The sequence below is a fragment of the Prionailurus bengalensis genome, chromosome X, assembly GCF_016509475.1.
Source record: "Prionailurus bengalensis isolate Pbe53 chromosome X, Fcat_Pben_1.1_paternal_pri, whole genome shotgun sequence".
In the NCBI taxonomy this organism is placed as follows: domain Eukaryota; kingdom Metazoa; phylum Chordata; class Mammalia; order Carnivora; family Felidae; genus Prionailurus; species Prionailurus bengalensis.
The window spans coordinates 89,176,654-89,192,890 of NC_057361.1; the positions used below are offsets into that span (position 1 = coordinate 89,176,654).

At 41.3% G+C, this 16,237-nt stretch overlaps 1 protein-coding gene across 4 annotated transcripts in view; it reads right to left on the reverse strand.

Annotated features, from left to right (window-relative positions):
• The window catches only part of COL4A6 (collagen type IV alpha 6 chain), a 316,646-nt gene that overhangs the window by 58,498 nt on the left and 241,911 nt on the right, over positions 1-16,237 (reverse strand). For 3 of the 4 annotated variants that reach the window (XM_043570641.1, XM_043570639.1, XM_043570638.1), the window contains exons 6-9: positions 9,428-9,544; positions 5,937-6,005; positions 3,352-3,387; positions 197-259 (exon numbers count right to left, since the gene is read on the reverse strand). In XM_043570641.1, the coding sequence (XP_043426576.1) occupies positions 197-259; positions 3,352-3,387; positions 5,937-6,005; positions 9,428-9,544 (285 nt within the window). The remainder of the gene's footprint in view (positions 1-196; positions 260-3,351; positions 3,388-5,936; positions 6,006-9,427; positions 9,545-16,237) is intronic. The other variant, XM_043570640.1, reaches the window with a different exon arrangement.

Sequence of the window (16,237 nt, forward strand, 5' to 3'; positions counted from 1 at the left end):
TAGAGACAACAAATAGCTCCTTACAGAAGCATGCTTCATGTTAATCCTCCAAGAATGGAAGGAGGAGGAGAGCCTATATAGGCTGGAGAATTTCCACTAGGAGAGCCTATATAGGCTTCTATTTAATCCATGGCCATGGTGGGGAAGCATCCCTGTGGATACTGTGATCACATGGGTGGATTTAGGTTGGTCTTACTTGCAATCCTGGTGGTCCCATGGGTCCTACAGCTCCTGGAGGTCCGGGTGCTCCCTGTGGGCCCTGAAGACACAAGTTTTTACCCCAAGGTCAAAAAGAAGACAGTTTCTTGAGAAAATTGGAAATATGTGTCCACAAGAATTGCACAAGAATGTTCACGGGAACTTTATTCATAGTAAAAAAATTGGAAATGTCCCAGGTGTCCATTGATACAAGGACTGATAAATAACTGTGATGCATCTATACAGTGGAATAAATACTCACCATAAAAAGCAACAACCTACTGATATATGATACAATGTGGATAAATATCAAAAGCATTGTGCTAAGTGAAAGAAGCCCAGACTCCCAAAGCCTATATATTATATCATTCCCTTTATATAAAGTTCTAGAATGGGAAAAACTGAACTATGATGGAGAGAAATCAAACCAGTGGTTTCCTTTGGGTGGAGGCAGGAATTGACTGGGAAGGAGCAGAAGGAAACTTTCTGAGGTGATGACAATGTTCTATACCTTAAGATGGCTTTGGGTTACATAGGAGTATATGTTTGTCAGAACTCAGCAAGTATACATTTAAGATTTGTGTATTTCATTGTATGTAACTTTTACATAAAAAGAAAAGATGCAAACACATTTTGAAGCCTAGGTAATGATAGGCATGCTGTAGCATTTAGGGGTAAGAGTACTATTGTCTGCAATTTACTTTGAAATGCATTGACAATAAGATGGATTGATGGATGGATAAGGATGGATATATAGATTGACGTGGGATAAAGCAAGTATAGTAAAATATTAATGGTATGGATGTTCACTGCAAAATTCATTCATCTTTGCTCAATATTTGACAATTTTTATATTAAAGTGATGTAAAAAAACTTAAAAAGAACATGAAAACGGTTATGTCAATATAAAATAAAGTAGACTTCAGGACAAAGAATATTACCAGAGATAAAGAGGGGACATTTTGCAATGGTAAACTAGGTCAATTGATCAAGAACACATAATAATCTTAGATGTATATGCATCTAATAGCACAGCTTCAAAAGGCATGTAGCAAAATCTGGCAGAACTGCATGGAGAAATAAACAAATCTGCAAAGATATCTGGAGAATTTTAACATCCCTTCCTCAGTAATAAACAGAACTAGAGCAAACCAAACCAAACAAAAAACCCCAAAACAAACAAACAAACAAACAAACAAACAAACAAACCCAGTAAGGACCCAGTAGATTGAAATAGCATTGTCAGCTACCTAATGACCTAATGGACATTTTTTAGATTGCTATACCCCAAAACAGCTTGAACACATACTCTAAGTGCATATGGCACATTCACCAAGATTGTTTCATATGCTGAGCCACGAAACAAATGTCAACAGATTTAAAAGGATTGAAATCATACGAAGTGTTCACTCTAAGTTCAATGACACCAAACTAGAAATCAGCCATGTAAAGATAGCTGGGAAGTTGCCAAATACCGAGAAATTAAACAACACACATTTTCGTGGGTCAAAGAAAAAAACAGAAGAGAAACAAGAAAATACGTGGAACTGAATTGATAACAACAATATTACAAGGCAGACAACAAAATCTGAAGAGAAAGATGGCATGGGGCAAAGTATGGCTCAATTAAAGCTGAGGATGGTAATAAGGTGATATGTAAGGGATGGAGGGGCTAAGTGAAGTCAAGAGAAAGTAGGGGTTCAGATGTTCCCCAGGAAATAGAACATTGCCTTGATAAAATTAATAACCTGTGGTCTCCTTACTGACCACAAATCTCTTATTCAGCCACCAAACCATCCTCCCCAAATCTAAGTGATGTATTTATCATGTCTGTGTATGTAGGCGAACACTTTACCTTTGTGGACAGAGAAATGAATTCCTAAGAAGACCTATGCAGCTACCACAGTGGATGTGATTGTACAAATGTAGTTAACACACCATCTAAGCCAGTGCTGTTTGGCACTAGGGGATCTGTGCGTGCTTGATCTTTACTTCACCTCTGTTTTGCATGTGTGCTTGTATTGCATCCCGTTTCCTGCCTACCTACCTCTTCTCACACTGCTCTCTCTGTTTAGGAAGCTTCCTCCCATTGCCAGCCAGCCTAAACATTACCCACACTTCTATGAGGCTACCTTCTTTGTCTTAGATATGAAGATATGAAGTCTCCCATGATGTATCTTTAGGTGGACAGCATCTCTTTCTCAAAGCTGTTGTGGAATTCTTATGCCCCAGTCCTACTAGTTTTTCACATCTGGGTGTGTGGGGGATGGGGTAGGTTGGGCATGGGCAAAGATCATGTCTACACTGTCTCAGGGATCACTCCTAGCACTTTGCTGCTAGTGGGAGCTCAATACCTGTTCTCGAATGAAAAGAAGAAAGGAAGGAACCCTCATATAGGAAAGAAGGAAGAAAGATGTGGCTTTTCTTAAGCCACTTCAAAGGAAAGCAATGACAATGTGGCAATTTGAGGAAGTAGAAAGCTCTTATTAATACAACTCATGGCTCCTCATGGACTCCCTATTTTATTAAAAGTCCCTGAAAGGAATTTCTATATGGAATAGCTTCTAAATTTTTTAAAATGTTTCTTTAGTTTGGAGAGAGAGAAAGACAGAGCATGAATAGGGTGGGGAGACAGAGATAAAGGGAGACACAGAATCCGAAGCAGCCTCCAGGCTCTAGGCTGTCAGCATGGAGCCTGACGCGGGGCTCAAACTCGTGAACCCCAAGAACATGACCTGAGCCGAAGTCAGATGCTTAACCGACTGAGCCACCCAGGCACCCCTATATGGAATAGCTTCTAAAGAAGAGTGTTCTACTTGTTTTGTTTTACCCACAACAGTTGACACACACAGAAAACAGTAAACAGTTGCTGAATGAAAGGCAAAATTCTTTCCTAATACATCTCAGGGAGTTTGCAGGTCCCTGGCCTAAAGGGTTGAAAGCTTGCCTGTCGTGTTAACTTGAGGGGGATGGTCTACTCTCTCAGAATGTTCTCACCTGGAAAATGTTAACAGTGTGATCCGCTCTACCTCAACTGTCTGGATTTTCCTTGAGAATGTCTCCAAAGACCTTTGAATACCATAAAGAATGCAAAGGGACCGGCAGTAGCTATTGACTCAACATTGAGAGCTCCACACATATATAACAACTTACAGTGATTCCGTCCAGTCCAGGCAGTCCAGGCTCCCCCTGAAAAACAGACAAAGGCAGGACACTGAAGAGATCCATTAAAGCTGTGGTATTATTTCATAGATAACTAACCCACACTTCACGGGCAGAAACACAACACTGCTGATGCTTGGGCCTCCTCTGTCAAGGTCTTGTGTTTTAAATAATGCATGAATTGGACATATTCAGCCACTTACTTTTTTTTTCCTAAGAAAAATCCAGACTCTAGAAGACAAATATTATAGCCTTGGTTGAACAGGGTTTAATATTTTACTTGGATTAATTAATTTTCACCTTTGCTAGAAACTTATCAATTAGAAACGGCTTCTGTGGGCTGGTGATTTTCCTGCTCTTTCTGGAAGAAAGCAAAGCTACCTTCCCGTGTGCCTTCATCCCCAGAGAATCTGTGCCCATATGTATACAATGCAAATCAGACATTTCAAGGGAGAATCAACAGAGCATACAGTCTCTGATTACGTTTTAATTACTTTGCAGCATCTTAAGTCACTGTATGAATCTGTAATATAACCATCTTGTGGAAATTGCTGTATTCCACTGGGTCCAGGGTCTCTTTGATTTTTGGCAAAACCATTTAATCAGTGCTTGCTACGACAATGGCCATATTTTGACACCTGCTAGTCTTACCCCATTTGGCGTACAGTCAAAAATCAGCTCTCTGCAGCACAGAAAGAGCACTGCCTGGGTTTTAGCTCTTCGGTAAACTAGCTATGTGAGTCTGAGGAAGTCACACAGCCTCAGTGTATCTCAGTTTTTCTATCTGTAAAATGAGCAACATGAATCCAACAATCATGAGGTCCTTTCCAAGTCTACCATTCTATCTTCTGCTGTGGAACCTAAGCCAAGAGCCCAAACCCTGTGCCTTCTCCAGTTCTCGGCCACCCACCCCAATCACTGCCTTCCAAAATGATGTCTAATGTTCCTGATTCTGTGCACGGATGGAAGACAGGAAGGTGCCATCTTCAGCTGAGTGAACATGTGTGCATCTTCCCTTCATATGTTGGGCACATAGATACCCATCTGCTACCAGGGAAATGATGAGCTCACCTCCTACTCCGCAAGGGAATAGGGTCAATCATTTGGCACCAGAGTTTACTGAGGGGCCCACAGGATACCAGGTAGCATACATCAAGAGTACAGTCACAAGAATACAGAAGGTTCTTGTCAATTCTAGGAAGAGATGAAAGTTTTCCAGCCAGCTGCAGCGTTGATGGGCAATTTTTGCAGACAGCCAGGGGCCCAGCTAGGGATGGGCTGGTGTGCAGGTACAGAAAAGGGCAGGGCCAGGATCCTGGGCTGGTGGCCATGCTGAGATGGGCAGAGATATGCATGGCTTCATACCAAGGCATGCAGACATCAAGGATTGCAGAGTAGACAAAAAGTATCTGTCTCCAAAGGGCTAGTATCCAAAATCTATAAAGAGCTCACCAAACTCCACACCCGAAAAACAAATAACCCAGTGAAGAAATGGGCAGAAAACATGAATAGACACTTCTCTAAAGAAGACATCCGGATGGCCAACAGGCACATGAAAAGATGTTCAGCGTCGCTCCTTATCAGGGAAATACAAATCAAAACCACACTCAGGTATCACCTCACGCCAGTCAGAGTGGCCAAAATGAACAAATCAGGAGACTATAGATGCTGGAGAGGATGTGGAGAAACGGGAACCCTCTTGCACTGTTGGTGGGAATGCAAATTGGTGCAGCCGCTCTGGAAAGCAGTGTGGAGGTTCCTCAGAAAATTAAAAATAGACCTACCCTATGACCCAGCAATAGCACTGCTAGGAATTTATCCAAGGGATACAGGAGCACTGATGCATAGGGCCACTTGTACCCCAATGTTCATAGCAGCACTCTCAACAATAGCCAAATTATGGAAAGAGCCTAAATGTCCATCGACTGATGAATGGATAAAGAAATTGTGGTTTATATACACAATGGAATATTACGTGGCAATGAGAAAAAAAGAAATATGGCCCTTTGTAGCAACGTGGATGGAACTGGAGAGTGTGATGCTAAGTGAAATAAGCCATACAGAGAAAGACAGATACCATATGGTTTCACTCTTATGTGGATCCTGAAAAACTTAACAGGAACCCATGGGGGAGGGGAAGGAAAAAAAAAAAAAAGAGGTTAGAATGGGAGAGAGCCAAAGCATAAGAGACTGTTAAAAACTGAGAACAAACTGAGGGTTGATGGGGGGTGGGAGGGAGGAGAGGGTGGGTAAAAAAAAAAAAAAAAGGATCTGTCTCCAGGAAATGTCTTGGCTTGTCAAAGAAAATGATACCCATGCAAACCATTTGTTTGCTGATCTGTCTCCTATTTTTGGTCTAGATCTTACAAAGCAAATCTCTTTGACGGTATGGTTGCAAACATTTCTGTCAGTGTTTCCACCACAAAAAGCTCCAGATCCCTTTTAAATCTAGCTTGATCTGCTCCTTAGAGACACAGATGCTAGTTCTAGAAATGTTTTTATTGGAGGTGGGGCCCAATCCCAGGAAGCTCAGCTTATAGCCAGCCTAGTTAGCGGTCTGCCTTAGAGGCTCTTACCTTTATTCCTTTGAAACTACTTTGGGCAAGGACAGGTTCACCTTTAGAGCCTTTCTGGCCAGGAAGCCCCTGAGTAAAATAAGAAAAACTTGTGAGGAAATGCACACAAACACACACAGCTTTGTTAACGATATGACCTGATCACCTAGGGGACGCAACGGCAAGAGTGTAAAATTATGTGGTTTATTCTATGGCTGTGCTAAGGGACAAAAAGTGCATCCCCAAAACAGGTGTTGTGTCTCAAAGCTGTATACCTGCTTCCCCAAATCCTGAGTCCGAAGTCTATAAAGGGATTAGAAAGTAAGACACTTTGACTCTCTTCAGAACACTGATCTGAACGTCCACATATAATGCGCATGTCATTCATAAGCTTATAGCTCATCTGCTCCACCCCTCATAGATTTGTCTCTGACAGGGCCTTTGTCTAGGACAGGGGTTGAAGAACTTCTGTAAAGAGCCAGAGAGTAAGTAATTTGGACTTTGTGGGCTGTATCTGGGCTCTGCCTTATATGCTTCTTCTCTTTTTTCTGCACACACTTTTAAAACTGTAAAACCAAGCCACAGGCCAAGGGTCACATGGGCCAGTTTGCAAACCTCTGGTTTAAGATATCTCTACAAAATCATCTCTATCCTGTGTTTCTACCATAAGACCTCAGCTTCAACACCCATCTAAGAGTCTGGTGTGCCTCACTATTAACATGGAAAACAGTTCAAAGTATACCCAACCTGTCTGTCAACCAGGCTTTTTACTGTCTCACTGGCAGATGCTGGCTAATGTCTGCTAAATGTTGCCCTCCTGGGGAAAATCAATATCCCTATAGCTAAGGGGAAGTCAGGGGACTTCCCAGTTAGTATTGGGAGTAGGACTAAGCTCTGCGGACTGAAGAATTGCCTGAATTATGGATCCCTTGAGCTCAAGGATCATAGGTATGTTAGAAAACAAATGGTCTCAGAAAAACAAACCAGCTTCCTTCCTAACATTTCCTGTTCCCCTTATTCTTATGGAAACTACTTTTATCAAAGAAGCTTGAAAGAATAGCCACTGGAGTTTCAGCATGGTTATTAAGGTTCAGCTTAGTAAAATATAAGCCCAAGTTCCTATTTAGGCTTAAGGGGAAGCTTAGGGACAGGGTTAGGTTTTAACCTTGTCCTTTTGGCTGTCAGGGGATGTTTATTATCTAAATATTTCTTTTCTCCCTCTTGGGGGCAACATTTACTTACTTTGCTGGATTTCGATTCTCTTAACACAGATGTGATTTGTTCTCTTCTGTTGCCATGGCAGTGTTTGGAGGCCTTTGTGACTCAAACAGCTGGTACTATGTTGGTAATACATCTTTCTCCATTCCCCACCCCCACTACATATTGGTTTGGTCTTTAGATGTCAAGGTCCTTTATGCCAATCTGAGGCTTGTGCTTTGTCTATCTCACTTTCTTACATGTATACCCACACCCACAACTTGGTCATTGAAGGCAATGGTGCTGCTTTTCGAATAAAATGCTAGTTACATAATGCTTCAATGAAAATTGGGTGCATATACCTTTTTGAATTAGTGTTTTTGTTTTCTTGGTATAAATACCCAGGTATGGAAATAACCTAAGTGTCCAACAATGGATGAAGGGATAAAGAAGATGTGACACACACACACACACACACACACACACACACACTGGAATACTATTCAGCTATAAAAGAATGAATTTTTGCCATTTGCAACAACATGGATGGACCTTGAGGATATTATGCTAAGTGAAATAAGTCAGACAGAGAAAGACAAATACCATATGATTTCACTTATTTGTAGAATCAAAAACAAAAACAAAACAAACAAAACAAAACAAATCTCAGATACAGAGAACAGATTGGTGGTTGCAGAGGGGAGATTGGTAAGGGGATAGGCAAAATGGGTGAAGGGGATCAATAGATACAAACTTCCAGTTACAAAATAAGTAAGTCATGGGGATGTCATGTACAGCATGGTGCCTATAGTAAATAATTTTTAAAAACATTTTATTTTATTATTATTTTAAGAGTATATTTATTTATTTTGAGAAAGAGAGTATGTGCGCAAGTGGGGAATGGGCAGAGACAGAGGAAGAGAGAGAATCCCAAGCAGGCTCTGCACTCTCAGCACAGAGCCCAACACAGGGCTCAGTCTCATGAACAATGAGATCATGACCTGAGCCAAAATCAAGAGTTGGATGCTTAACCAACTGAGCCAGCCAGGTGCCCCTAAAGATTTTATTTTTAAATAATCTCTACATCCAATGTGGGGCTTGAACTTACAACCCCAAGATCAAGAGTCTCATGTTGCACTGACTAAGCCAGCCAGGTGCTCCTATAGTAAATAATATTTTACTGCATACCTGAAAGTTGCTGAGAAAGTAGACCTTGAAGGTTCTCATCATAAGAAAAAAAAATTGTCACTCTGTATGGTGACAGCTGGTAACTAGACTTACTGTAGTGATCATTTTGTAATGTGTACAAATATCAAGTCATTATGTTGTACACCTGAAACTAATATAATATTATACATCAATTATACTTTAATAACAAAAAAATACATGAGATAGCATTGGAATAAGACACACTGAAAAAAATGCCAATGAATTCATGTAGCTATGGAATCTGTCTAATAGCATGATTTCTAGCTAGATATATCACATCAGTACCCTTGGTTGCTTAGATTATTTCAAGTAAGGTTGATAGTGGGCTTGAATGTGTTATTTTTCTCTTTCCAGTCACTTATAAAAGTAGCTTTACAAGGGCATGGCACCTATTAGAGATCATTTAGATCCAAAAATTGAGCTCTATCTTATGAATAAAATTAAACAAAAGTGGTGACCTCAGGATGTAATGAATGCCATATCAATCCAAGAATGAAGGGTTATGAGAGTGTGGGGGGAAGGGGGAAAACTGTGTCAGTGTAGTGTAGAATTTCTCAATTATTTATCACTATTGACTGTGACAGATGATTCCTTGATGTTGGGGGTAGCTTCCCTGTGCTAGTAGAATGCTCCCAGTTGTGACAACCAAAAATGCCAATAATAACTGGAAAATGCCCCTTGGTGTGGGGAATCACCCCTGGTTAAGAATCACTGGTCTAGACCAAGCTTGCCAAACCCTTTGGGTCATTAGAGCTTCCATGATCCCATGTAAGCCCTCCAAGTACGTGATGTGGGAACATGTCAAATAGCTCAAGTGTGTACTTTGCTCTGAAATTTACTACAGTCTTTTTGCAATCTTGCCAACTCTAAAAGGATAATTAAAAAAAAAAAACTCTAAGTAGTGGAGCATGTGTACACCCCCTGCAACTGATATTCTTCTTTACACTTTTTAATGTTGTGCTGCCAGCATAGACTCCTGCATTGAACAAGGGGTTGCAGTGGTTGCCCTACAGATGCTTAATGACATCTCCATAAAAGCAGAAAAGGGGCACACTTGGAGGCAAAGAAAGCCATTTGAAATAATGTGCAAAGATCTGGCAACGTACCGGTGGTCCAAGAAGCCCAGGATAGCCATCGGGGCCTGGATATCCAACATCTCCTTGAGTTCCATTACAGCCATCCAGGCCAGGTGGGCCTCTGGGCCCTGGCTGTCCTGGGTGTCCCTGTTCAAAGAGAAAAGAAGGGATCAAGTCAGCCACAGGACTCTTAGCTACTCTGACAAGCTCCACAGTAAGAGAAACCAAGTATGCTGCCAAACTCTGGCTCCTTGTCCACTCCTTTAGCTCTGTGAGAGCTACACTCTCATAGCTTTTCTTTACACTCAGGTATATGTAGCTCAGTGTTACCCCTCCCCAAAGGATCCATGCTCTAATGGGACCCATGCTGAAACTAAAGAAATCAAGCCTGAAGAGATGAGACTCAGGATGCTACAACTTCATCTTTCCTGGGTACAAAGATGTACTAATATGGGGCTCAGCTGGTTGGCAGCTGAAGTGCTACCATCAGGGAATCATGCCAGGCCTTGGGACTCCTCAGAACAGACTGGAGCCTGGGGAGCTTGGCATGGCTTTCTGTATTGGAAAAGCCTGGGGCTTTTATATGTCTCTGCCTAGGAAATGATGCTGACTTTTGGTCAAAAGAGTAGAAGCAGTTTCCACGGCACCATTTCTCTTAAAAAGCTAATTGATGAAAAATAAGTAAGTCTCAGAGGCTTCTTGGAAGATGGCAGCGTAGGAGGACGCTGGGCTCACCGCGTCCTGCAGGTCACTTAGATTCCACCCACACCTGCCTAAATAACCCAGAAAATCGCCAGAAGACTAGCAGAACGGATTCTCCGGAGCCGATCATAGACAAGAGGCCCACGGAAGAGGGTAGGAAGGGCGGAGAGGCAGTGCATGCTCCACGGACTGGCAGGAGGGAGCCGGGGCGCAGGGGCAGCCAGCTGGCCAAGCAGAGCCCCCGAGTCTGGCTGGCAAAAGCGGAGGGGCTGGAGGGAGTGTGTTCCGACAGCAAGCGGGACTTAACATCTGGAAGGTTGTAAGCTAACAGATGTGCTCGGAGAGCAGGAGGGCTGGAGGACAATGGGAGGGAGAGTTGTTGAGCCCCAGACGACAGAGCGCAGCATGGTGGGGAACAAAGGCACTTGCCAGCGCCATCTCCCTCGCCCATACCCCAGCCAAAATCACAAAGGGAACCAGTTCCTGCCAGGGAACTTGCTTGCACCGCACACACACCCAAGACTGTGCTTCTGAGGATCCATCCCTCCGGGGGATCTGACTCACTTCCGGTGCTGCAGGGCCCCTCCTGAAGCGGATCTCCAAAGGAAAAGCGAGCTGAGCCTGCCCCTCCCGCCCCTGTGCACCTTGCCGATCCACCCCAGCTAATATGCCAGATCCTTAATACCACAAGCCTGGCAGTGTGCAAGTAGCCCAGACGGGCCATGCCACCCCACAGTGAATCCCGCCCCTAGGAGAGGGGAAGAGAAGGTGCACACCAGTCTGACTGTAGACCCAGGGTGGGCTGGGGGCAGACATCAGGTCTGACTGTGGCCCCACTCACCAACGCAAGTTACTCAAGACAGCACAGGGGAAGTGCCCCGCAGTTCCGCACCACTCCAGGGACTACCCGAAATAACAAAACCGAAGAATTCCCCTCAAAAAAACCGCCAGGACAGCTAACAAACTGATCAAAAACGATTTAAACAATATAACAGAAAGTGAATTTAGATTAATAGTCATAAAATTAATCGCTGGACTTGAAAACAGTATAAAAGACAGCAGAGAATCTACTGCTACAGACATCAAGGGACTAAGGAACAGCCAGGAGGAGCTAAAAAATGCTATTAATGAGCTGCAAAATAAAATGGAGATGACCACAGCTCGGATTGAAGAGGCAGAGGAGAGAATAGGTGAACTAGAAGATAAAATTATGGAAAAAGAGGAAGCTGAGAAAAAGAGAGATAAAAAAAATCCAGGAGTATGAGGGGAAAATTAGAGAACTAAGTGATGCACTAAAGAGAAATAATCTATGCATAATTGGTATTCCAGAGGAGGAAGACAGAGGGAAAGGTGCTGAAGGTGTACGTAAAGAAATAATAGCTGAGAACTTCTTGGATCTGGGGAAGGAAAAAGGCATTGAAATCCAAGAAGCACAGAGAATTTCCTTCAGATGTAACTTGAATCGATCTTCTGCACGACATATCATAGTGAAACTGGCAAAATACAAGGATAAAGAGAAAATTATGAAAGCAGCTAGGGATAAATGTGCTCTAACATATAAAGGGAGACCGATAAGACTCGTGACGGATCTCTCTTCTGAAACTTGGCAGGCCAGAAAGGAATGGCAGGAAATCTTCAATGTGATGAACAGAAAAAATATGCAGCCGAGAATCCTCTATCCAGCAAGTCTGTCATTTAGAATAGAAGGAGAGATAAAGGTCTTCCCAAACAGACAAAAACTGAAGGAATTCGTCACCATTAAACTAGCCCTACAAGAGATCCTAAGGGGGATCCTGTGAGACAAAGTACCAGAGACATCGCTACAAGCATGAAACCTACAGACATCACAATGACTCTAAACCCATATCTTTCTATAATAATACTGAACGTAAATGGACTAAATGCGCCAACCAAAAGACATAGGGTATCAGAATGGATAAAAAAACAAGACCCATCTATTTGCTGTCTACAAGAGACTCATTTTAGACCTGAGGACACTTTCAGATTGAAAGTGAGGGGATGGAGAACTATTTATCATGCTACTGGAAATCAAAAGAGAGCTGGAGTAGCCATACTTATATCACACAAACTAGACTTTAAATTAAAGGCTGTAACAAGAGATGAAGAAGGACATTATATAATAGTTACAGGGTCTATCCATCAAAAAGAATTAACAATTATAAATATCTATGCACCGAATATGGAGGCCCCAAAATATATAAAACAATTACTCACAAACATAAGCAACCTTATTGATAAGAATGTGGTAATTGCAGGGGACTTTAATAATCCGCTTACAAAAATGGATAGATCATCTAGACACATGGTCAATAAAGAAACAAGGGCCCTGAATGATACATTGGATCAGATGGACTTGACAGATCTATTTAGAACTCTGCATCCCAAAGCAACAGAATATACTTTCTTCTTGAGTGCACATGGAACCTTCTCCAAGATAGATTATGTACTGGGTCACAAAATAGCCCTTCATAAGTATACAAGAATTGAGATCATACCATGCATACTTTCAGACTACAATGCGATGAAGCTTGAAATCAACCACAGGAAAAAGTCTGGAAAACCTCCAAAAGCATGGAGGTTAAAGAACACCCTACTAAAGAATGAATGGGTCAACCAGGCAATTAGAGAAGAAATTTAAAAATATAGGGAAACAAAGGAAAATGAAAATACAACAATCCAAACGCTTTGGGATGCAGCGAAGGCAGTCCTGAGAGGAAAATACATTGCAATCCAGGCCTATCTCAAGAAACAAGAAAAATCCCAAATACAAAATCTAACAGCACACCTAAAGGAAATAGAAGCAGAGCAGCAAAGACACCCTAAACCCAGCAGAAGAAGACAAATAATAAAGATCAGAGCAGAAATAAACAATATAGAATCTAAAAAAAACTGTAGAGGAGATCAACGAAACCAAGAGTTGGTTTTTTGAAGAAATAAACAAAATTGATAAACCTCTAGCCAGGCTTCTCAAAAAGAAAAGGGAGATGACACAAATAGATAAAATCATGAATGAAAATGGAATTATTACAACCAATAACTCAGAAATACAAGCAATTATCAGGGAATACTATGAAAAATTATATGCCAACAAACTGGACAACCTGGAAGAAATGGACAAATTCCTAAAAGCCCACACACTTCCAAAACTCAAACAGGAGGAAATAGAAAGCTTGAACAGACCCATAACCAGCGAAGAAATTGAATCAGTTATCAAAAATCTCCCAACAAATAAGAGTCCAGGACCAGATGGCTTCCCAGGGGAGTTCTACCAGACGTTTAAAGCAGAGATAATACCTATCCTTCTCAAGCTATTCCAAAAAATAGAAAGGAAAGGAAAACTTCCAGACTCACTCTATGAAGCCAGTATTACTTTGATTCCTAAACCAGACAGAGACCCAGTAAAAATAGAGAACTACAGGCCAATATCCCTGATGAATATGGATGCAAAAATTCTCAATAAGATACTAGCAAATCAAATTCAACAGCTTATAAAAAGAATTATTCACCATGATCAAGTGGGATTCATTCCTGGGATGCAGGGCTGGTTCAACATTTGCAAATCAATCGACGTGATACATCACATTAATAAAAGAAAAGATAAGAACCATATGATCATGTCAATCGATGCAGAAAAAGCATTTGCAAAATTCAGCATCCTTTTTTTTAATAAAAACCCTCGAGAAAGTCGGGATAGAAGGAACATAGTTAAACATCATCAAAGCCATTTATGAAAAGCCTACAGCTAATATCATCCTCAATGGGGAAAAACTGAGACTTTCCCCCTGAGATCTGGAACACGACAGGGATGTCCACTCTCACCGCTGTTGTTTAACATAGTGTTGGAAGTTTTAGCATCAGCAATCAGACAACAAAAGGAAATCAAAGGCATCCAAATTGGCAAAGATGACGTCAAGCTTTCACTATTTGTGGATGACATGATAATATACATGGAGAACCCGATAGACTCCACCAAAAGTCTGCTAGAACTGATACATGCATTCAGAAAAGTTGCAGGATACAAAATCAATGTACAGAAATCAGTTGCATTCTTACACACTAATAATGAAGCAACAGAAAGACAAATAAAGAAACTGATCCCATTCACAATTGCACCAAGAAGCATAAAATACCTAGGAATAAATCTAACCAAAGATGTACAAGATCTGTATGCTGAAAACTATAGAAAGCTTATGAAGGAAATTGAAGAAGATATAAAGAAATGGAAAAACATTCTGTGCTCATGGGTTGGAAGAATAAATATTATTAAAATGTCAATACTGCCCAAAGCTATCTACACATTCAATGCAATCCCAATCAAAATTGCACCAGCATTCTTCTCAAAACTAGAACAAGCAATCCTAAAATTCATATGGAACCACAAAAGACCCCGAATAGCCAAAGTAATTTTGAAGAAGAAGACCAAAGCAGGAGGCATTGCAATCCCAGACTTTAGCCTCTACTACAAAGCTGTAATCATCAAGACAGCATGGTATTGGCACAAAAACAGACACATACACCAATGGAATAGAATAGAAACCCCAGAACTAGACCCACAAATGTATGGCCAACTCATCTTTGACAAATCAGGAAAGAATATCCAATGGAAAAAAAAACAGTCTCTTTAACAAATGGTGCTGGGAGAACTGGACAGCAACATGCAGAAGAATGAAACTAGACCATTTTCTTAAACCATTCACAAAAATAAACTCGAAATGGATAAAGGACCTGAATGTGAGACAGGAAACCATCAAAACCCTAGAGGAGAAAGCAGGAAAAGACCTCTCTGACCTCAGCCATAGCAATGTCTTACTTGACACATCCCCAAAGGCAAGGAAATTAAAAGCGAAAGTGAACTATTGGGACCTCATGAAGATAAAAAGCTTCTGCACAGCAAAGGAAACAACCAACAAAACTAAAAGGCAACCAATGGAATGGGAAAAGATATTTGCAAACGACATATCAGACAAAGGGCTAGTATCCAAAATCTATAAAGAGCTCACCAAACTCCACACCCGAAAAACAAATAACCCAGTGAAGAAATGGGCAGAAAACATGAATAGACACTTCTCTAAAGAAGACATCCGGATGGCCAACAGGCACATGAAAAGATGCTCAATGTCGCTCCTCATCAGAGAAATACAAATCAAAACCACACTCAGATATCACCTCACGCCAGTCAGAGTGGCCAAAATGAACAAATCAGGAGACTACAGATGATGGAGAGGATGTGGAGAAACGGGAACCCTCTTGCACTGTTGGTGGGAATGCAAATTGGTGCAGCCACTCTGGAAAACAGTGTGGAGGTTCTTCAAAAAATTAAAAATAGACCTACCCTATGACTCAGCAGTAGCACTGCTAGGAATTTACCCAACGGATACAGGAGTATTGATGCATAGGGGCACTTGTACCCCAATGTTTATAGCAGCACTGTCAACAATAGCCAAATTGTGGAAAAAGCCTAAATGTCCATCAACTGATGAATGGATAAAGAAATTGTGGTTTATATACACAATGGAGTACTACGTGGCAATGAGAAAGAATGAAATATGGCCCTTTGTAGCAACGTGGATGGAACTGGAGAGTGTGATGCTAAGTGAAATAAGCCATACAGAGAAAGACAGATACCATATGGTTTCACTCTTATGTGGATTCTGAGAAACTTAACAGAAACCCATGGGGGAGGGGAAGGAAAAAAAATGAGGTTAGAGTGGGAGAGAGCCAAAGCATAAGAGACTCTTAAAAACTGAGAACAAACTGAGGGTTTATGGGGGGGTGGAAGGGAGGGAAGGGTAAGTGATGGGCATTGAAGAGGGCATGTTTTGGGAATAGCACTGGGCGTTGTATGGAAACCAATTTGACAATAAATTTCATATATTAAAAATAAATAAATAAATAAATAAATAAACAAACAAATTCTATATGGTTGCTAAAAAAAATAAGCAAGTCTCTGAAGAAGTACACTTCCAATCTTATTTTGTCATTATCATACATCAGGCTATTGCTCCAGTTAGGGATCTGTCTCCTCTTCTCCATGCTTGCTACTGAGGCTGTTTTTGGGGAATTAGCAATCACATAATTGATCAGAATTCAATAATTTTCTAGAGTGGAGCTTCCATG